Source organism: Schistocerca gregaria, chromosome 1, assembly GCF_023897955.1.
Source record: "Schistocerca gregaria isolate iqSchGreg1 chromosome 1, iqSchGreg1.2, whole genome shotgun sequence".
Lineage (NCBI taxonomy): Eukaryota > Metazoa > Arthropoda > Insecta > Orthoptera > Acrididae > Schistocerca > Schistocerca gregaria.
In genome coordinates, this window is record NC_064920.1 from 1107208970 (window position 1) to 1107233569 (window position 24600).

Consider the following 24600-nt stretch of genomic DNA (forward strand, 5'->3'; position numbering starts at 1 on the left):
GTGGCTCAAATTCAAAGATATAGTAGCAACAGCAATTGAGATATTCATACCTCATAAATTGGTAAGAGATGGAACGGATCCCCCGTGGTACACAAAAAAGGTCCGAACGCTGTTGCAGAGGCAACGGAAAAAGCATGCGAAGTTCAGAAGAACGCGAAATCCTGAAGATGGGCTAAAATTTACAGACGCGCGAAATTTGGCACGTACTTCGATGCGAGATGCCTTTAATAGGTTCCACAACGAAACATTGTCTCGAAATTTGGTAGAAAATCCGAAGAAATTCTGGTCGTATGTAAAGTACACAAGCGGCAAGACGCAGTCAATACCTTCGCTGCGCAGTGCCGATGGTACTGTTATCGACGACTGTGCCGCTAAAGCGGAGTTATTGAACGCAGTTTTCCGAAATTCCTTCACCAGGGAAGACGAATGGAATATTCCAGAATTTGAAACACGAACATCTGTTAGCATGAGTTTCTTAGAAGTAGATACCTTAGGGGTTGCGAAGCAACTCAAATCGCTTGATACGGGTAAGTCTTCAGGTCCAGGTTGTATACCGATTAGGTTCCTTTCAGATTACGCTGATACTATAGCTCCCTACTTAGCACTCATATACAACCGCTCGCTCACCGATAGATCTGTACGTACAGATTGGAAAATTGCGCAGGTCGCACCAGTGTTCAAGAAGGGTAGTAGGAGTAATCCATTTAACTACAGACCTATATCATTGACGTCGGTTTGCAGTAGGGTTTTGGAGCATATACTGTATTCAAACATTATGAATCACCTCGAAGGGAACGATCTATTGACACGTAATCAGCATGGCTTCAGAAAACATCGCTCTTGTGCAACGCAGCTAGCTCTATATTCGCACGAAGTAATGGCCGCTATCGACAGGGGATCTCAAGTTGATTCCGTATTTCTAGATTTCCGGAAAGCTTTTGACACCGTTCCTCACAAGCGACTTCTAATCAAGCTGCGGAGCTATGGGGTATCGTCTCAGTTGTGCGACTGGATTCGTGATTTCCTGTCAGGAAGGTCGCAGTTCGTAGTAATAGACGGCAAATCATCGAGCAAAACTGAAGTGATATCAGGTGTTCCCCAGGGAAGCGTCCTGGGACCTCTACTGTTCCTGATCTATATAAATGACCTGGGTGACAATCTGAGCAGTTCTCTTAGACTGTTCGCAGATGATGCTGTAATTTACCGTCTAGTAAGGTCATCCGAAGACCAGTATCAGCTGCAAAGCGATTTAGAAAAGATTGCTGTATGGTGTGTCAGGTGGCAGTTGACGCTAAATAACGAAAAGTGTGAGATGATCCACATGAGTTCCAAAAGAAATCCGTTGGAATTCGATTACTCGATAAATAGTACAATTCTCAAGGCTGTCAATTCAACTAAGTACCTGGGTGTTAAAATTACGAACAACTTCAGTTGGAAGGACCACATAGATAATATTGTCGGGAAGGCGAGCCAAAGGTTGCGTTTCATTGGCAGGACACTTAGAAGATGCAACAAGTCCACTAAAGAGACAGCTTACACTACACTCGTTCGTCCTCTGTTAGAATATTGCTGCGCGGTGTGGGATCCTTACCAGGTGGGATTGACGGAGGACATCGAGAGGGTGCAAAGAAGGGCAGCTCGTTTTGTATTATCGCGTTGTAGGGGAGAGAGTGTGGCAGATATGATACACGAGTTGGGATGGAAGTCATTACAGCATAGACGTTTTTCGTCGCGGCGAGACCTTTTTACGAAATTTCAGTCACCAACTTTCTCTTCCGAATGCGAAAATATTTTGTTGAGCCCAACCTACATAGGTAGGAATGATCATCAAAATAAAATAAGAGAAATCAGAGCTCGAACAGAAAGGTTTAGGTGTTCGTTTTTCCCGCTCGCTGTTCGGGAGTGGAATAGTAGAGAGATAGTATGATTGTGGTTCGATGAACCCTGTGCCAAGCACTTAAATGTGAATTGCAGAGTAGTCATGTAGATATAGATGTAGATGAAGTACATTGCCCTTGTATAGAGCCTCTACATACTCCCTCCACCTTCCTGCTTTCCCTTCTTTGCTTGGAACTGGGTTTCCATCTGAGCTCTTGATATTCATACAAGTGGTTCTCTTTTCTCCAAAGGTCTCTTTAATTTTCCTGTAGTCAGTATCTATCTTACCCCTAGTGAGATAAGCCTCTACATCCTTATTATATTTGTTCTATAGCCATCCCTGCTTAGTCATTTTGCACTTAATGTCGATCTCATTTTTGAGACGTTTGTATTCATTTTTGCCTGCTTTATTTACTGCATTTTTATATTTCCTCCTTTTATCAATTAAATTCAATATTTCTTCTGTTACCCAAGGATTTCTACTAGCCCTCGTCTTTTTACCTACTGGGTCCTCTGCTGCCTTCACCACTTCATCTCTCAAAGCTACCCATTCTTCTTCCACTGTATTTCTTTCCCCCATTTGTGACAATTTTTCCCTTATGCTCTCTCTGAAACTCTGTACAACCTCTGGTTTACTCAGTTTATCCAGGTTCCATCTCCTTAAATTGCCACCTTTTTGTAGTTTCTTCAGTTTTAATCTACAGTTCATAACCAATAGATTGTGGTCAGATTCCACATCAGCCCCTGGAAATGTCTTACAATTTAAAACCTGGTTCCTAAATCTCTGTCTTACCATTATGTAATCTATCTGAAACCTGTCAGTATCTCCAGGCTTCTTCCATGTAAACAACCTTCTTTTATGATTCTTGAACCAAGTGTTAGCTATAATTTAGTTATGCTCTGTGCAAAATTCTATCAGGCGGCTTCCTCTTTCATTTATTACCCCCAATCCATATTCACCTACTATGTTTCCCTCTCTCCCTTTCCCTACTACCAAGTTCCTGTCACCCACGACTATTAAATTTTCGCCTCCCTTCACTATCTGAATAATTTCTTTTATTTGATCATACATTTCTTCAATTTCTTCGTCATCTGCAGAGCTAGTTGGCATATAAACTTGTACTGCTGTAGTAGACGTGGACTTCGTGTCTATCTTGGCCACAATAATGCGTTCACTATGCTGTTTGTAGTAGCTTACCCGTACTCCTATTTTTTTAAATTCTTTATTAAACCGGCTCCTGCATTACCCCTTTTTGATTTAGTATTTATAACCCTGTATTCGCCTGACCAAAAGTCTTGTTCCTCCTGCCAGCGAACTTCACTAATTCCTACTATATCTAACTTTAATTTATCCATTTCCATTTTTAAGTTTTCTAACCTACCTGCTCGATTAAGGGATCTGACATTCCACGCTCCGTTCCGTAGAACGCCAGTTTTCTTTCTCCTGATAACGACGTCCTCCTGAGTAGTCCCCGCCCGGAGGTGCGAATGGGGGACTATTTTACCTCCGGAATATTTTACCCAAGAGGACACCATCATCATTAAACCATACAGTAAAGCTGCATACCCTCGGGAAAAATTACGGCTGTAGTTTCCCCTTGCTTTCAGCCGTTCGCAGTACCAGCGCAGCAAGGCCGTTTTGGTTAGTGTTACAAGGCCAGATCAGTCAATCATTCACACTGTTGCCCCTGCAACTACTGAAAAGGCTGCTGCCCCTCTTCAGGAACCACACGTTTGTCTGGCCTCTCAACATATACCCCTCCGCTGTGGTTGCACCTACGGTACGGCTATCTGTATCGCTGAGGCAGGCAAGCCTCCACACCAACGGCAAGGTCCACGGTTCCTCTCATCCAAATGCGCATACTAATTCCCAACATGCCCCGCTGCGACGAAGCCACTTTCGTTTTGGATAAATTCATAAATAAACAAAATTGGTGCATTTGAGAGACTGAGAATTCTCATTTCGCGATCGAGAAGTCTCTTCACCCTCAACAAGTGACTGTGTGGTGTGCAATGTCCAGTCACGGAACAATCGGTGCGATATTTCTTGACGGCACAGTGACTACCGAAGAGTATGTGAAGGTTTTGGAAGATGATTTCATCCCCATTATCCAAAGTTACCCTGATTTCGACAAGATGTGGTTTCTTGCAAGACGGAGCTCGACCCCATCAAAGCCTGAGAGCTTTTGGTGTCCTAGAAGAGCACTTTAGGAACCTCATTCCTGCTCTATGGTATCCAGAAGCAACTGGGACGGGCGTCGATTGGCCGCCATATTCTTCGCATCTGAACACATGCGACTCCTTTTTGTGAGGCTGTATTAAAGACAAGGTGTACAGCAATAACCCTAAAACCACTGCTGATCTGAAAACACCCATTCAGGTCATCGACAGCATCGATGTTCCGACACTTCAGCGGGTCATGCAGTATTTCACTATTTGTCTGCGCCACATCATAACCAATGATGGCAGACACATCGAATATGTCATAACCTAAATCCGAATATCTGTAGCGATATTTGTATGTCGAATAAAGTGTGTGCACGTCGTAGTTTGTAAATAATTTACATTTTTTACTTTAGTTTAATAATTGTCACCCTTTACCTGTGTATGTGCGTGTGTGTTTACTTAGACTACATGCTAGTTACGTAACTAGAGAAATGATGACGTACATTGGTGTTGGTGAAGGCGCCGACAATATACGGGACGACGATCCCCGACAGGTTGGCGAATGTGTTGACAATGCCGACAACCGTCCCGGAGTAGTTTGGCGCGATTACATGCATGTTCATGTAGGGCCCCGAGCAGTTGGCGGACATGAGGAAGCCGTTGATTGCCAGCACAGCCACGATCACGGACGCGTTGCAGCCGACCTGCGAGACCACGATCAGCGTCGCTGTCGGCACCAGAGTACCTGCAAAAAGCCGATTTCAGTCGCCTGCAGTATTTAGTGGTGATTGCTTTGGGCAACTTAACAATAGTATGATCCGTTTCTCATCAGCCAGAAGATGATGATATGTCTACATCGATGACAGAGAAATTAACCTTTGCCTCGACTACTTAACTTAAACGCATCAAATGACGGGCTGTACTCACATTAAGTTCGTTCAAAATGGTTCAAATGGCTCTAAGCGCTATGGGTCTTTACATCTGAGGTCATCAGTCCCCTAGACTTAGTACTACTTAAACGTAACTAACCTAAGGACATCACACACATTCATGCTCGAGGCAGGATTCGAACCTGCGACCGTAGCAGCAGTGCGCTTCCGGACTGAAGCGCCTACAAACGCTCGGCCACAGCGGCCGGCTATATGAAGTTCCTACAGCATTTGAAATCCTATGACGCGCTCGGTTCGCAAATATCGCGCTTCACCTCGAGGGTGACTTGGTAAGTCTGGTAAACGTCTATGAAAGAGTGGAACCATTTTGTTGTACCTTCGTGGTTGGTAAGCTTGACTATTCCAAGGATCTTGCAATGAATTTTAACAATGTACAGCGTACAGTTCTTTCTTGACAGCCGTCTGAATTGGTCAGTGCGTCGACTGCGTTTGGAAATGGTGAATACGGATTTTCGGGATGTTATTAAACATTTCCTATTGAAAGGTTGGGCAAATCAATACAGAACTGGATGAAGTTCACGCGGACTGTGCACCATCATTGAAGACCATTAACTTTTGGATTAACGAATTTAGACGTTGTCCCTGCAAGCTGAACCATATACAAAATCCATTATATGGAAATGCAAGATCAATAAATAAAAATTCATAAGATTGATGAGCCTGTAGGCACCTCAAGTGAGCGAGCGCTTAATATCGCCCACGCAGAACTGGTTCTGAAGAAGCTCTGTGCGAGGTAGGCTGCGCGATTGCCAACAGTCGACCAAGAACGCATCCGGTACAACATTTCAACACAATGATGTGCGGAGTAGTGCATTATCCTCTGAAAGAACACTTTTTTGCATGCCAGTTGTTATCTTTTTTCAGCCAATGCAAGTTTCAAACGTTCTAACAATGAAGCATAATAGGGTCCAGTTATGGATCGCAATCCGCAAACCTTTTTGCACCGTTTTGTGACTGTTGAGGAAATCTGGATACATCGCTATTCACCAGGGTCAGAACAATGGACATAGACTGGTGAACATGCACCCAAGAAGGAAAGACCATCTAGTCAGCTGGTAAGGTGATGGCCACAATTTTTTTGGGATTCTCAAGGAATAATCTTCATAGACTATCTGGAAGAACGCAGAACCATAAGTGAGCCCTATTATGTTTCATTGTTGGATCGTTTGAAACTTGCATTGGCTGATAAAAGACAACAGCTGGCACGCAAAAAGGTGCTCTTTCAAAGGATAATCCACCATCCCACACAGCAGTGATGACATGTACACCTGCATCATCTACATTATACCCCGGAAGCCACCTAATGGTGTGTGGCGGTGGGTACTTTCGGTACCACTATCTGATCCCTCCAAACCTGTTCCACTCTCGAATAGTGCGTGGGAAGAATGACTATCGGTAAGCCTCTGTATTGGCTCTAATTTCTCGAATTTTGTCCTCGTGGTCAATAACCGAGATGTATGTGGGGGAAGTAATATGGTCTCCGACTCCTCCTGATAAGTTCTGACCCGAAATTTCAATAGTAAATCTCTCCGTGATACACAACGCCTCTCTTGCAGCGTCTGCCAGTGGAGTTTGTTTAGCATCTCCGTAGCGCTCTCTCGCCAGCTAAACGATACCGTGGCGAAACGTTGGATCTTCTCTATATCCTCTATAAGTCCTACCTGATAGGGGTCCCAGATAGATGAACAAGAATCGGGCGAACAAGCGCCTTATAAGCCACTTCTTTCGTGGATGAGTTACAATTCCTTAAGATTCTCCCGATGAATCTGAGTCTTGTGTCAACTTTTCCCACTACCTGTTTTAACTGGTCATTCCACTTAAGAACGGTGGGTAGATAGTTACGCCTAGATATTTTACGGCAGACGCTGTCTCCAGCTGTTTGTCATCAGTAGTATAGCTGTACAGTGGCGGATTTCTTTCCGACGTGTGAGCAATATGTTTTACATTTATTTACGTTCTGGGTCAACTGCCAGACGCTGCACCATTCATCAGTGCTCTGAGGGTCATTTTCGCTTCGTTCAGTTTTTGTTTGTCAGCTAGGTTTTTACTTCTCTTAAATCTGAGATGAAGTGCTCTTTGTTTACGATGACAATGGCGAAAGTGCATGAGGTGCGCTTTGAATTGGTTCGTCATCCACCATACTCAGCAGAATTAGGCCCAAGTTACTTCTTCCTGTTGCCCGATTTGAAATTTTCATAAAAAGAGGAAGTGATAGTTGCAGCCATCGACTATTTTGCAATGTTTGACAGAATCTATTTTTCCGACGGTAAGATGAGTTGTTCACAAAACAAGACTTATCAAATTACACTTTTAGTTCAATTTCTAGGTAATAGATGGCTCTTAAATGTATTGTAAACTGAAACGCAGGGCAAGCTTGTCGCGTGGTAGGTGATCTTAGCAAACAATCAAAGTGGCGAAGAGAATAGCTCGTGGAAGTAATGAAGACGGTTCACAAAAGCTTGTTAATACTGTTTTTAACAATAGTAATGTACTGAGTGTTTGTCTTTCAGTGATGTAGTTTCTGAAGTTCAAAGTGCCCTTGAATATCAGAAGGAAATGAAACTTCCTCGCAGATTACAACTGTGTGCTGGACTGAGACTCGATCTTGGGACCTTAGCTTTTTGTGGGCAAGTGCTCCACCATTTGAACAACACAAGTATGACTCACAACACCTCCTCACAGCTTTAATTCCGGCAGTACCTCGTCTCCCACCTTCCAAACTTCACAGAAGGTCTCCTGCAGACCTTTCAGAACTAGCACTCCTGGGAGAAAGGATACCCTTTCTTCCAGGAGTGCTAGTTCTGCAAGCTGGGCAGGAGAGTTATACCCTTTCTTCCAGGAGTGCTAGCTCTGAAAAGTCTGCAGGAGAGCTTCTCTGAAGGCACACAGTGTTAATCTGCCAGGAAGTTTCAGCGCACAGTCCGTTGTAGAGTGAAAGTTTCGTTCTGCGGAAGGATATGGGTTGCACAGTCTGTCAAGACCAGAGGGCAGCTCTCTTTCCACAAGGAAGGTGTGTATAAATATGTTTTTTATCTTCTTCATTATGTATTACAAGGTCAGTGGGAAGGAAGAACACGTGCTACACCGAATCTAGGATCAGCGTTGCAAAGCGACTGCTAGAGTGTAGAGCTAACTGAGTACTCTGTTCACCAGAGAGCATCATCGAGTACTGCCCCTATAAGACTTCAGGCAGAAACATGGACATAATCCCCGATGCACATATCTCCAATTGCGGAGAAACATAAGACACAAAAAGATGTATTGCGTACTGCTGAAGAGGAAAAAGATGGCCGTCTAGAAATGTGGTGATGCTCTACATTTAGAAGATTGTTGTGAGGTCTACCACAACCAACAATCATACTAGCTGAATTGTAGAACAATTATACTAAATGATAGGTATTAAATATGATTTTACAGCAACCAATAGCGTATTTAAATACGATCTCACTCTCGTTCAGAGTTAAAAAAATCAGGACATGTCGAAAACAGTAACAAACGATCTACTAGTTTGTAGAAAACAGCATACTGTGAGGTAAAACTATTTTTGATTGTAACCGAAATACCAGAAAGGATTATCTATTCAAAATGTGCATAGAATCACTTCTGTTGACTTTTTATCGACAAAGCGAAAGCCGTCTGTTAAAATATTTTCTTAATTTGGGGTTAACTTAGGATTGGGCAAGCAAAATAATATTTTTTATTAACATTACTGCGGAAGATGGCATCCAAAAGAAACATATTTTTACTTTGCAGTTAGGACTTCTCCTTCATCAAATAATGATATGTGTGCTCTTTCAGAGATATGTTTAGTTATATGCATGCATGTGTTAAAGGAATATTTACCTGTAGCTTTGGTTGCCACCTAGACCTGCAGTAGATTTAAAGATGGATCACAGAAATGTGAAACCGAAAAAACATAAGAAATATAACGTACAGGACATAGGCGGTAAACGATTTTTAACCCTACATGTTACATCGATATTTCTAGGAGTGACGAATGAATTCGTTAAAATTCTAGAGCAGTGATTCCCAAACTTTTACTCTGACGAAACACTTTGAGAATACTGGTACTTTGACAGAATGCCTTGTTTGTTGTGAAGGTTAAAGAAATTTGATTTAAAAAAAATAATAAAAACTTGTTTTTTTAGCGACTACTTCTATTTTAAATCATAACTAACAACACAGAAATCATAATAAAATTTAGAATTTTTTTTTAAAAGTCGATAAAGTTTTTCGTAGAGTACTTATTCACTTTCCGTGGAACACCAACGTTGCACACAACACTGTTTCGGAAACGCTGCTCTAGACAGAGAACAAGGTTTTCTAAGAAAAATGTCGCTCTGCCACAACCCTTCGGAATTACACGTTTCGTACTTTTAGTTATGGAGCCCCCTGAATAACACGCTACAGTCGATATTCAGAAATGTATTTTGGAATGAGTGAGTTATAGTCCAGTTTCCTTTGTGATACAACAAGTTAAGAAAACTCAATCCTTTCAAGCGGATAATGGCGAGTTTGAACCAATACAAAAAAATTTCAGCAGAGTCAAACTCATATAAAGTAAGAGAACAACAAGTCACAATTTGCGCTACTTTTCCCATAAAAGCAAAATTTTAAGAATATTTATTCGTTTCAGAAAATAAAACATGTTATAAAGATGGCACTATACAGGGTGAAAAGTATTTAAACCCATAAACTCTGGGAGGTTGTAGGAGACATCAAAACAAATATTTTTCCCTAATGTCATTTTTTCCTGTGAGGATTATTTAAACCGGTGGAGGCCGTATTACGATCTTCAGTTGTTAGAGGGCGTATTACGCTCTTCAGTTGTAGGCAACTGCTGTCCACCAGTGTAGTAGTGCATTGTATCTGTTTACTAATGGAGCGATAGACCTGAGTGAGTACACTGATGTGGTTGGTGTGTACTACGTAGCGCACCACAACGGACGAGGTGCACAGCGTGTTTATCAACAACAATATCCTAATCGCCGTCATACGACCTTTGCTGCTGTGTACCAACGTCTGCGTGATATCTGGTCATTTAGCAGATTACCTGGACAGGGACGCCGTCGCACCGTAAGAACGCCGCAATTTGAGGAAGCTGTCTTGCAGCATGTGGAGCGGGATCCTTCAATCAGCACTCGTGCAATTGCACGTAACATGGGGACCAGTCAGACAAATGTAAGAACCGTCCTTCGATAGCAATTGTTAATCCATTTCACTTACAGCGTGTCCACAACCTGGAACCAGTTGGTTATCCACCCAGAGCACAGTTTTCGCAGTGGTACCTGAAACAGTGTGAAATGTATTCTACATTTCCATCCTCTGTGTTGTTTACCGATGAAGTAATGTTCGGACGTTATGGAGTCTTCAACATGCACAATTCGAATGTTTGGAGTGTGGATATCCCACATGCCACAGCGCTCATCAAGTTCGGTTCTTCGTTAATGTGTGGGTCGGTGTTGTTGGAGACTGTTTAATTGGGCCGTATCTGCTACCTAGGACATTAAACGGCAGGCACTATTACAATTTTCTCGCCAGAGCATTGACAAATTGCTGGAAGGCGTCCTGCTCCCCGCAAGACAACGCATGTGGTTCCAACATGACAAGGCGCCGTCACATTTCAGTCGTCGTGTGCGTCGATTTGTGGACCGACGGTTCCCAGAAACGTGGTCCTGTACCATGGCCTGCTCGATCCCCAGATATGTCCCCTCTGGACTTTTTTGTGTGGGGAGAGATGCACAACCTTGTTTACGTAGCTCCTGGAGCACCAGAAGAGGATCTGGTCGCCCGGCTAGCAGCAGCAGCAGCAGCAGGAACAATTCAGGATACTCCTGAGGTTTTTGTCCGCCTCAGACAGAACATGATCCGACAGTGTAACCTTTGTTTACGTGTAAATGGAGGCATTTTTGAAAATCTACTGTAACTGAAATTGGGTTGTCTTAATGTCTTGGTCATAAAAAAAATGGAAAAGTGTTTGTTGGTTTAATTAATTTTGCCGCCAGAGAAATCTTCTTCTACCGATTTAAACACTCCTCATAGGAAAAAATGACATTGGGGAAAAATATTTGTTTTCATGTCCGCTACAACGTCCCAGGGTTTGTCGGTTTAAATACTTTTCACCCTGTATGAATAGTAGTTTCGGTTTAAGTTCGACTTTCTCTCACGTGCGTAACTCGTCTGGTGGAACAGATCGACAGATACAGGACTTCGCATATATCTGTGTCTCAATGGACTTAAAGACATTATGAGCTTCTTTTCCACGAATTTACTCATTAGGTCTCTTTTAACAGAATGCGTTTGTTTACTGTTTAACTTTCACGCAAGATACAACATTTCATTCACTGGCGGAAAACAAAACCAATATGGAAAACATGTAACGAAATTAAGAATGAAATCTTAGACAGCGTGCTTAAAACATGTCTCAGAAACTTGACGCCAAAACACTACAAAATGTTCGTATGAACATGACCCGAAAACCCTTCATTACGAGAGTATGAAAGTAATTCCCTGTAGTGACTCCTAGTTGTCTAATTTCCCTGAATTGTGCATTTTTACTTCCTTTCTTGCTTATTCGTCATGGTATTTGTTTTGTTTTGTTTGATTATCGTTTGTTCTGTTTTAGAATAACTTCCACCACAACATATCACAGTGATGTATGCAGTGTTTGAAATGACGGACATGCACATGTACGGCCTAGCAGATGGAAATGCGGACGCAACACATCAACTTTATACTGAACGTTACCCTGGGAGGCAGTTACCTTAAGCAAGAACGTTGTACGATTTCACCAACGTTTGCGAGAGTTAGCCTCATATGAGAAGAGAGTTGCATATGATGGAAGACCATACGATGTGCGAACGGCTGAACTCCAAGATACGGTTCTTCGTACTGTGGTTGAAACTCCAACCAGTACAAGGAGACTTGCGAGAAGGTAAGGCATTAATCAAATGACGGTGTGGAACATTCTGCATGAAACTCTTCTACATATATAGTTTTATCACCTTCAACTAGTGTAAGGAATAACTGAGGCAGGATTTGGGACAAAAATAACTTTCTGTCAACACGTGTTGTTCCAGTGTGCTGTTTTTGTGCCGTACTAAGCACGTACCCTGTTCACTGATGAGGCTGGCTTTTCACGGGGTAGGATGTGCAATTATCCTAACAATCATGTCAGGGCTTATGAAAACGGTCATTAAGTGCGACAAGACAAAAACCAACAGAAGTTCAGCCTCAACGTTTGGGACGGAATTATTCGTGACCATCTCATTAGCCCCTTCTTCTTTTCGCAACGTTTTGTGGACAAACGTAACTAGAGCTTCTCGGAAATGAGGTGATTCATTTACTCGATAACGTACCCCTACCTCTAGAGTCATCGACCGAATGTCGTTTACGCACGGTGGTACTCCGCAGGCAATTTGTATCTCGATAAGCAGTTTCCGAAAGATTGGTCGAATGGGATCCGCGCTATCCAATCACCACATTTGAATCCAGTAGATTTATTTTTAGTGAGGGAGGGGCGACATTTAAATTTCTTGGCTTATTCGACTGTTGTACCCAATGTCGGTGTTCTGAGGGAGCGTATTCAAAAAGGATTTTACCAAATACGCAACACACCAGGAGTTTTCTGCAACGTATGGCAAAGTATGGAAAGCAGGCTCAGGTGATACATGGAATCATGAGGTCACTTCGACCATGTTCTGTAAATGTAAGTGTGTCAGGTGAACGTATAATTTTTGTGCCAAGCATAATAAATCTTGTCGTATCTACGTAAAGAAGAATTTTCAGATTCAAGTTCATATGTACTATTTGCAATGTTTTGATGGCAAGTATAAATCTCTAAATTTTCTGACACGTGTTTTTATACAAGCTGAGTGTCAATACGTGAACCAACGGCAAAACTTAATGAATAAAGTGAATATACAGCACAAGAAATAAATTAAAGAACAAAATTGCTCGCTATTGTGGGATAAGAAATTAAAAGACTACTATTTGCGAGTCATGTGCACTGGAGGTCGCTACTAAAGAGAGTAAGGAATTTTTTCATAAAACTTGCTCGACCTTCAGGCCACCCCAAGTGGTTTAAAATCCACAAGCTTCCGGGTGAGCACTCCTCGGTCACTGTGAAGTGGTGGCTGTCTTTTGGTTGCTGCTAATGTTCTTAATTAGGCGCGCTGCTTCTTGGTGCTCGCTCCAGCGCCATACAAAGTAATGTTTTCGTTGTGCACCTTCCGCGCCCGCTTCACCTTCTGGATGGTGGCGTCCCGAACCTTGAATAGTTGCAGGCCACTGTCTTTATTGAGGGTGAAGTCACAAATTTTCGTATAGATCGTTTCTTTTCTTACGCTATCCAAGAAACTATTAGTCCCTGTAATAACGTCTCGTCGAATTCAGTACGATGTCCGCTTTCTAGAGCATGCTTTGCTTCCGCTGAATTATAATTTTTTTTTTTTTTGAGTCATCAGTCTTCTGACTGCTTTGAAGCGCTCCGCCACGAAACCCTCTTCTGTGCCAATCTCTTCATCTCAGAGTAGCACTTGCAACCAACGTCCTCAATTATTTGTTGGATGTGTTCCAATCACTGTCTTCATCTACAAGTTTTGCCCTCTACAGCTCCCTCTAGTAAGATGGAAGTAATTCCCTGAAGTCTTTTCATATGTGTTATCATCCTGTCCCTTCTCCTTGTCAGTGTTTTCCAGATATTCCTTTTCTCTCCGATTCTGCGCAGAACTTTCTCATTCCTCACCTCATCAGTCCACCTAATTTTCAACATTCGTCTGTAGCACCACCGCTCAAATGCTTCGATTCTCTTCTGCTCCGGTTTTCCCACAATCCACGTTTCACTACCACACAATTCTGTGCTCCAAACGAACATTTTCAGAAATTTTTTCCTTAAATTAAGGCCTCGTTTGATACTAGTAGACTTATCTTGGCCAGGAAAGCCATTTTTGCCAGTGCTACTCAGGTTTTGATGTCCTTCTTGCTAAGTGCGCCATTGGTTATTTTACTGACTAGGTAGTAGAATTCCGTAACTTCATCTATTTCGTGATTATCAATCCTGATGTTAAGTTTCTCTCTGTTCTCATTTCTGCTACTTCTTATTACTTTCGTCTTTCTTTCATGTACTCTCAGTCCATATTCTGAACTCAGGCTGTTCATTGCATTCAGAAGAGCATGTAATTCTCCTTCACTTTCACTCAGGCTAGCAATGCCATCAGCGAATCGAATCAATGATATCCTCTCACCTTGAATTTTAATTCTACTCCTGAATCTATTTTTTATTTTCATCATTGCTTCTTCGATGTAACATTAGAGGCGAAAGACTACATCCCTGCCTTGCACCCTTTCTAATCCGAGCACTTCGTTATTATTCCCTCTTGGCTCGTATTACCCGTCTCTCTCTATAGCTTACCACTTCTTTTCAGAAATTCGAACATCTTGCACCATTTTACATTGCTGAACGCCTTTTTCAGGTCGAAAAATCCTATGAAAGTGTCCTGATTCTTCTTTAGTTATGCTTCCATTATCAACCGCAATGTCAGAATTGCCTCTCTGGTTCCTTTAACTTTCCTGAAGCCAATCTGTTCGTCATCTAACACATCCTCAATTTTCTTTTCTATTCTGTTCTTCTTTATATTATCCTTGTCAGCAACTTGGGTACATGAGCTGTTAAGTTGATTGTGTGGTAATTGTCACACTTGTCATCTCCATCTTCGGAATTGTGTGGATTATATTTTTTCGAAAGTCAGATGATATCTCACCAGACACATACGAGGGTCGGTCAAAAAGTAATGCCTCCCATTTTTTTCTACTTAAAAAAATTAAGTTAAGTTAAAAATTTGAATTTGGCGCCATTCCCCAAACCTTCTTCTGCAATCCACTGCAGTAGTAACTTTCTGTGTCAACAGGTGGCAGCACAGCAGAAGTTTGTAAGATGGCCAACATCGATGTTCGTTTGAGACAGCGTTGTGTGATTGAATTCTTGAATGCAGAAGGTGAAACGCCCATACGCATTCATGAAAGACTGAAGAAGGTGTATGGTGTTGTGACAGTGGATGTCAGCACTGTTAGACGATGGGTTCGTCGTTGTAAGGAAGCTGATGGGCAAACACCGTTGACTGACGAAAAGCGGAGCGGCAGGCCGGTGAGTGCAGTGACTCCACACAACATTCAGCAAGTTGATGACATTCGTGGTGACCGTCGGGTGACTGCAGATGAAGTGTGTCGCATTATTTCTCTTAGTAAAGGCAGTGTGATCACGATTATTACGAGTAAACAATTGGGGTACTCAAAAGTTTGTGGACGGAGGGTTCCAAGAATGTTAACCGATCAGAATAAAGAGGCAAGGAAAACAATAGCCTCTCAACACTTGCAGCGCTTCCGTTTGGAGGGAGATGAGTTTCTGAAAAAAATTGTGACCGGGGACGAAACATGGGTGCATTTTTTTGAACCCGAATCAAAGAGGCAGTCAATGGAGTGGCGTCACACAAGCTCGCCGAGGAAGAAAAAATTCAAAACTGTGCGATCGGCAGGGAAAGTTATGGCAACAGTTTTCTGGGATACAGAGGGTGTGATTCTGGTTGATTTTTTGGAGTAGGGATGCACAATAAATTCTGTTCAATACGTCACAACCCTCAAAAAACTTAAAGCACGTCTTCAGCGAGTTCGCCCAACAAAATCAATGGCAGATGTTCTTCTTTTGCATGACAATGCAAGACCACACACCAGTCGTCACACCTCTGACGAGATTGTCAAAATTGGATGGGAAGTTTTGCCTCATCCCCCATACAGCCCTGACCTGGCACCATCAGACTTCCATCTGTTCGGGCCACTAAAAGAAGCTCATCGTGGGATTCATTTTGAAGATGAGGAGGCCGTCAAAACATCCGTGCGTCAATGGCTTAGGAAGCAGAGCTGTGATTTTTACCGTGCTGGGATACATGCCCTTGTTCAAAGATGGACCAAAACTGTAGAGATGGGCGGAGATTACATTGAAAAATGACAAAATGATCCTCAATGTTGTGGTTTTCAACCTATGTAATTTCATTTAAATTTCCTGACAATTAAACGTAGAAAAAAAAATAGGAGGCATTACTTTTTGACTGACCCTCGTACATTCTACACACCAATGTGAATAGTCATTTGTTGCCTCTTTCCCCAATGATTTTAGAAATTCTGATGGAACGTTATCTATCCCTTCTGCCTTATTTGATCTTAAGTCCTTCAATGCTCTCTTAAATTCTGGTTCTAATACTGGATCACCGATCTCTTCCAAATCGACTCCTGTCTCTTCTTCTATCACAACTGATAAATCTTCCCCCTCGTAGAGGCCTTCAGTGTACTCTTTCCATCTATTCACACTCTCCTCTTCATTTAACAGTGGAATTCCAGTTGCACTCTTAATGTTACCCCCCTTGCTTTTAATGTCAACGAAGGTTATTTGACTTCCCTGTATGCTGAGTCTGTCCTTCCGACAATCATGTCTTTTTCGATTTCTTCACATTTTTCATGCAGCCATTTCGTCTTGGCTTCTCTGCACTTACTATTCATTTCATTCCTCAACGCCTTGTATTTCTGAATCCCTGAATTTCCATGAACATTTTTGTACTTCCTTCTTTCGTCGATCAACTGAAGTATTTCTTCTGTTACCCATGGTTTCTTCGTAGTTACCTTCTTTGTACCTACGTTTTTCTTTCCAACTTCTGTGATTGCCTTTTTATAGAGCTCCACTCCTCTTCAACTGTACTGCCTACTGACCTAATGCTTATTGCTGTATCTTAGTACTTCTGTATCTCACTTCTTTGCTTATTGATTCTCCATGACTAATTTCTTAAACTCCGATCTACTCTTGTAAGGGTGACGAAGACGAAAGCATCTCTCGTGTTCTACACAGCGCTGTTCTGTAGTACACATAGTCTAACATAAAACTGTCCACCCCCAAACGGTATTTTATACACTCCTGGCGTTCCGAGGTCTACGTCGTCTTTCACAGGCCTCATGACTTGTCGAATTTTTGCTGGAACCCTGACGACCGAATCGAATTTATGCCTGAGCCAGATATTTTTCCTGTTACTGAGCTGCAGAATGGCAAAAATGCAAGCTTTTTCGAGTCCTTCTTGGGGGTCCTCCTGCTGTGTTTTCGGAAAGATGGCTTGAGAAATCTAGCAATAGTTGTGGCCGTCTTGCTTTAACACTTCCCGTGAGTAGTTCAGTACCTTCTGCAGGTTTTCAGCGCCTGAGGCGGCTTCCGTTTGATGCACCAAGGTCCTCAGAACAGAACGATTCTGTGACGGATGGTGGTAGCTGGTAGCGTACAGCTATCGGTCCATTATAGGTGGGTTTCCGGTAAACAATGTGGATGAGATATCCATTTGCTCCTCGGCTGATGAGGTCGTCAAGGAACAGCAAGGTACACCTGTCCACCTCCATGGTGGATTTAATGTTGCCACGGATATTCTTGATGTGATCTAAAAATTCTCCCATCTTTCCAAGTCCACGACACCAGATAATCAACGTGTCGCCGATGAAACGTTAAAAGCTACTTGACTCTGCAGGAGCCATGTCCAGGACGATGTCGTCCGTAAACAGGTTGTCTGCAAATGGAGCTAATGGGCTCCCCTTAGGCGTCGCTAAGGGGAGCCATTAGCCGTCCGTCTGGTTCAAATATTCTCTCCATCGTACAAAAAATACGATGGCATCAGAGTGTGCTTAAACCACTTGACGTAGCTGGAAGCTCGAGGTTATTTTATCAGTATATATCGCTGCCAAACAGTTCATTCGTATACGATGAGTTTTGTTTTGTCACGCGAATTTAGCGGAGTTTAAATGCAACATACAAAACTATGTTTGTTTTATGGTATATTTGGCTTTTAAAACAATGAACGATCGGCTTGAACTTACCCATTCCGTTTATAATGCGAAATCCGTGAAGTTTGGATATGTAGCCCTTCCGGAACACAAAATCGGTGAGCCATCCGAAGAACAGACTGCCGCCCGCACTTATGACGTGGGGCGCTGCCGACAGGAAGCCGTTCTGCAACGAATAGACACACAGTGAAGTAGCTTAAAGATACGTGAGTGGGCGCTTCTCAGATTCGAAACATTGCTATAAAATTACATCGAATGCCTACAAGTTGTCCCACCAAATAAAAAAAAATGGAACAAAACTGGTATTAGAAGTTTTCGGTGGATGTTTATACACTTCAAACTGATTAATGTTCGCTGGCAAGTGTGTTCGTATTTGTTGTGGGTTGTCCGTAAAAAATCACCATGTTAATATACGACTTCGAAAGCGTAATTCCTTTTGTTTATCACGCTTGAGTTTACCCGTATAGACATTTGAGACGAACGATGGGTCCATTGCGACTGAATATTGAGTGAACAGTGATATCCGTCTTACTGTCTACTCACTACGTAGGGAGCAGCCGTTACTCGTAGCCACGCAGGGTAGCCGCCCGGTCTTGGGCGCCTTGTCACGGTCCGTGCGGCCTCCCCCCCCCCCCCCCCCCCCACCCCGCCCATTCCCCGTCGGAGGTTCGAGGAGTCCTCCCTCGGGAATGGGTGTGGGTGATGTCCATAGTGTAAGTTAGTTTAAGTTAGATTAAGTAGTGTGTAGGCTTAGGGACCAATGACCTCAGCAGTTTGGTCCCATAACACCTTAGCACAAATTGCCAATTTCCGTTACTCGTAAAGCCCCTAAACGATGTTAATCGTCGTAATTAAATTTCCCAAGGAAAATACTTAAACGAAATGGAGAAGGTTTGTAACTGATGTGAGGTGGCTGGATCTGCGATCTAGAAATGCCGCAAGATGCCTTTTGAGTTCGGCAGCGGTGGAATTTACTTAGCAAGAGTTTCGGGTTAACACCATACTGTCCATTACACATGTAGTCACATACCGGACTCGCTATGGCGAATTAGATCCCTCCACACACACACACACACACACACACACACACACACACACACACGTGCGCGCGCGCTTTGACACACACACACACACACACACACACACACACACACACACACACACACACACACACACACACACAAAACTGCTTCTAAACAAATCTTTATTAGTAACGGCTTAAATGTCACCCTGTTACAATTGCGGATTGCCTTCTGACCGCTTCCAGAAGCAACAAATATTTGATTTTCAGTATTTCACACAAATATTTACCGAATTTAAAAATTTGTAATGATGTCATATCTTACTCATAAAAGTTATACAACAAACATTTTTGTTACTCCAGCAAGCCTTCAGCTAAACATTAGTTTACTATTCTTGAATAGTAAGGAGCGATCTGTATTAATTAAGTTAAACGTTTAACACAGTAAGTATTGAAGTTAGAAACTGTGTATAATATTATTTCTTGTCACCGTGTATGTCACGGCGCGCAAATTATCCACACTGTATTCATACAATGTTTGAGAATATGAGCACTTGGAAACTACCAAAAATTTTCACACATTTTGAGACTTTTCGAAACTTTTTCTCGCTGAAATCCCTGCCCCTCCCACAAAATAACGAAACGAAAAAAATTTATAGCTTATTACATTTTCGCTGTTCGTGCTTTATGGACGTATTTTGCACAACCCCACCCCGCCATAAAGACGATAATCGGAGCAACTGCAAGCAGAGTATATAGACATCTAAAAAGCAATATATCATAAATATGCAACTCACGAAATGTAGTAGCTAGAAAAACTATTTTTCACAGGCCAGCTGCAGCATCTAATCTGCTGTCGATGATGCAGCTATGTCCTGACTGAAGAGTATCATGCTAATTGAAGATGGATGAAAGCCCGAAACGTATCTTAGTTTTACTAAAAAATAGTTAACAAAGTGGCTGGTTGCTACATTTATTAAAATAAGTAGCTATTCCAGCGGTTTCGCTAGCGTCTCAGTAGTTCTGAGTAGGAAAACTAGTAATTTGTAAATGTCTCTGTATATGGTGGTGTAGAGAAGTATGCTTGAGAACTTTCTTTCCTCACAGTTGGAGACTGATTCGGACGAATTTATTTAACAACAGAATGGGGCACCTCCACAATGGCATCTGGAAGTGCGGGGATTTTGAAATCAAAGTATTAGTAGCCCTGGACCAAATGATTCAACCTTACATTGCTGATCTCCAGGATCACCGGACCTAACTGTATGTGATTAATTTTTCTGGGGATTTATAAAACACTTTATTTATGTGCCTCCGTTACCAACAACAATATCAGCAGCTGTGGAAGTTGTAACACAAGACATGCTCGCTGCAGTGTGAGAACAATTTGAACACCTCACTGACATATGCCCTGCAGCTCAAGGGGGGCATATTGAACACCTACGAAAAGGTATAAAAAACTTTTTTTGATTGCCGTTCGTCAATAAACAAAATTCATTGTATACGTTTAGTAGTTTCAGAAATATAGATGTGCCAAATCGGATGATTCTTTTTGATACACCCTGTATTTAAAAAAAAACCTCAATTCATTACATTTGTAGAGAAGCAGAGTCCGTAGAGGTCCGTCCGGCTCACCTAGCACTGGCTGTGTGATTTTTCCACCAGAGAAAAATATGCCAACCTTTTCTTCCTTCCATTTTAATGCACTGAAGCACCTACATTTTTGATCCATCCCGCAACATGAATAATTTATGAATAACATTGTCAATTAATAGATCGTAATGAAACCCAGCCTCATAAAAACCGTCTCACGTTCCCCGTGTAAAGATGCCACGTCTCCCTGTTTGTGTTACAGCCTATAAATGTCGCTGTCGTTGTGGGTCTTCAAGCGCCTCGGCAATTGTAAGAGACGCGTGAAGCTCGGCGTCTAAAATTGGACGGGCTAGTGTGAGTGTGTTTGTGTCTATGTAGCTCTTAGGTCGCCTGACGTTATGTATCGAAGTTCCGGCGGACGCGACGTTACTCCGAGGTTAGTTGGATTCGAGTAACTCTCACTGCTTGAACTGTCTTAGAACGTTGTATCTCCTCTAAATCAGATTTGCGACGCTTATTGCAGTAATTTTAAATAATTTCTCGGACCTACAGTCGGATTTTAGTGCTGTATCTCCACAAAAACTCTCCAGTTATGCCAGATGGCGTAACAACTCAGAATCATAAACTGCGCCCACAATAACACTGTATTTGCACTGCCACGTGATAATCTATAGACACAGCGGCAGCTTCGTCTGCGTACCACTCACGTATGCGATATTTAAAAATTTTAATAACCCTCAAAGAGGTACAGCTTTCTAAAGTAGCCCATGATCTTTCTTAGGGTTCATGCTATCTCCATACCAAATACCATCTGAATCGGATCAGCGGTAGAGTCGTGAAAAGGTAACAGAGTGGGTTACTTTATCAATTCATGATACTAGTATTCCTATGGTTTAAACAAGTTGACAATTGAATAAGCATGGTTGAATCATATTACGTCGAACATATCAAACAATAAAAACATTTTTTTCAAATATGACTAAGTTAAGAAGTGAAAGAGCAAATATTTTTTCTTAATTCGCTTAATATCCTCAAATCAATACGTATCTTGTACTACACACTTTGTTCACCGGTTTAGTCATGAAAAGTAACGGACCGTGTTAATTTCACATTTATAATACACCGAAGCTCCAAAAGAAACTGGTGTAGGCATGCGTATTCAAATACAGAGATGTGTAAACAAGCAGAATACGGCGCTGCGGTCGACAACGCCTACATAAGACAACAAATGTCTGGCGCAGTTGTTAGACAGGTTTATGCTGCTACAATGGCAGGTTATCAACATTTAAGTGAGTTTGAACGTGGCGTTACAGTCGGCGCACGAGCGATGGGACACAGTATCTCCGCGGTAGCGATGAAGTGGGATTTACCCGTACGACCATTTTACGAGCGTACCGGTAAAACACCAAATGTCCGACATCACTGCTGCCGGAAAAAGATCCTGCAAGAACGGGACCAACGATGACTGAAGAGAATCGTTCAGCGTGACAGACGTGTAACCCTTCCAAATTGCTCCAGATTTGAATGCTGTGCCATCAACAAGTGTCAGCGTGCTAGCCATTCAACGAAACATCATCGATATGGGTTTTCGGAGCCTAAGGCCCCCTCGTGTACCCTTGATGACTGCACGACACAAAGCTTTACGACTTGCTTGGGCCCGTCAACCCTGACATTGGACTGTAGATGACTGGAAACACGTTCCCTGGTCGGACGAGTCTCGTTTCAAATTGCATCGAGCGGATGGACGGAGGAGACAACCTCATGAATCCATGGACCCTGCATGTCAGCTGGAGACTGTTCAAGCTGATGGAGGTTCTGTAATAGTATGGAGAGCGTGCAGTTGATGTGTGTGATATGGGACCCCTGATATGTCTACACACAACTCTGACAGGTGACACGTACGTAAGCATCCTGTCTGATCACCTGCATCCATTCATGTTCAGAGTGCATCCCGACGGACTTGGAAAATTACAGCTGGACAATGCGACACCCCACACGTCCGGAATTGCTACAGAGTGGCTCCAGGGACACTATTCTGAGTATAAACACCTGCGCTGGCCACGAAACTCCCCACACATGAGTATAATGAGCATATCTGGGATGCCTGGCAACGTGTTGTTCAGAAAAGATCTCCACCCCCTCGTACTCTTACGGATTTATGGATAGCTCTGCAGGATTCACGGTGTCAATTCCCTCCAGCACTACTTCAGACATTAGTCGAGTCAATGCCACGCCGTTTTGCGGCATTTCTGCGTGCTCGCAGGGGCACTTTATGATGTTAGGCAAGTGTGCCAGTTTGTTTGGCTCTTCATTGTATTATTGCATATTGCACGTTGTATTCCTCAAATCAATAAACATGTTGTGCTTCTCTCTTTCTACAGTAGCCTATGTTGTAGGTTTCAGAAATTACTGCAACCAATCGCCGTTATTATTCTTTTTTAGCCCATGTTGTTCCTCAGCGTTCAAGCTATCATCATAAAAGAATTCATCAAAATCGGTTCAGCGGCTTAGTCCTGAAAACGTAACAGACAGTTACTTTCCCATTTATTAGTGTGGATATAATGCACAGCCAAGGACCTCAGCAGCCAGAAAAATAGATAAATTATTATTATTAACATAATTTGAGTTTTGCGTATTCAACCATAATGGTATTGCATTCCGATCTCAGCGCCAACGCATGTTTAACACATAAATTCAGGTGTAAAATAGTCAGACGTTTAAAGCTTTCTTATGCTTGGGGGTTCGATCCTATGAAGGATCGGGTTTGGGGTTACTGGTGGCTACTTAAAGAGACCACCGTTGACTGTGTTTCCAAGAAACTTTAGGCAAGAGGATTTAGTTTTTCTGGATGGTCGTCACATTAAGCCAGAGACACTCATTTACTATGATCTCAACAAACATTCTAACGCCAAATCTTGTTGATCCACAACTGTCGCATCTCATTCTGTGTGCGAAGAAGAGAGTCCGGTCAGGGGCAAAGAAGTAGGTCACAGAGCCTTTGTTTAGCCATATCGTTTTAAGCGGTTTCTCCAAAGAGCTTGAGGTGTGTGCTTTGACACGACGGTTGTCGAATCCATATCCCGATCGCTCCCCTCTTGGAAACTGGAGAACAAACTTTATTCATTACATAACTATCAGACATATCTAGAAATGATTGGCTGCCATTATACTAAATCTTTTAGTACTGTCGAACTTTAGTAAGCGCTACATAACTGATGTTTTTAGCGTTCCAGTCCGTCTGTCTCTCCGTTTCTTAGGAAAAGATAGAGGTGTCAAGCTGAAATGTGCATCACATAATAAGGTCTTTCGGTTCCTTGGCTGTGTGAAAAATTTAAGCTTCTAAGACGTCACAGTCAGAAGGTATGGCCATTTATGCCACATATTTTGATACTTGCAAAATCGCTCACCAAAACCTATAGTGTACTTCTCGTTTGCCTAAAATCATGGAATTTGACAAGAAGCAGGGTTTCACAACAGAAAATCCGAAAATCGTTAACTGTTATATCACTTAAAAATATTTTTTTACCGTTTGTTGTCTATTTGTCTGTCTGTTAAGACACTTTTTTCTCGGAATCAGGTAGAGATGATAAGTTAAAATTTATGTGAAATACTAAAGTCTACGTTCTATAAGCGGTGTAAAAAATTTTAATTTGTAATTCAATGAAATCAAAAGCTTTGACTATTTTTGTCACATATTTTGAAGCAAACTCACTGGTTGAAACCTTTAAGATCTGTCAGTCTTCGTTTTAAGCTACCGTTGGCCACTCGACGATGTGGAAGTCACCAGAAACAACGCGCGTTTCTAATTCCACGTTAAACTGTAGGTCCCCTTTCCCCAGTTGGATAACTGGTTGGGGTTACGGACTCGCAAGTCGCTGAAATGGCGTCCAATAGAAAGACTTGTACCAGGCCATTGAGCCACACGAAATTATTATTATTATTATTATTATTATCTGTATACATGGGCCAACGGCCTTGCCGCTGTGGTAACACCGGTCCCCTTCAGATCACCGAAGTTAGGCGCTGTCGGGCTGGGATAGTACTTGGATGGGTGACCATCCGGTCTGCCTTCGCCCTCTCTCTATCCACCTCCTCGTCTCACTCTCTCTATAGCCACCCCCCTTG

The 24600-nt window shown here is 42.4% G+C and overlaps 1 protein-coding gene across 1 annotated transcript in view; it reads right to left on the minus strand.

Annotated features, from left to right (window-relative positions):
- Positions 1-24600, minus strand: part of LOC126283162 (sialin-like) — a 186260-nt gene that overhangs the window by 44403 nt on the left and 117257 nt on the right. Inside the window, exons 7-8 of the mRNA XM_049982250.1 lie at positions 17895-18027; positions 4548-4789 (exon numbers count right to left, since the gene is read on the minus strand). Of these exons, the coding sequence (XP_049838207.1) occupies positions 4548-4789; positions 17895-18027 (375 nt within the window). The remainder of the gene's footprint in view (positions 1-4547; positions 4790-17894; positions 18028-24600) is intronic.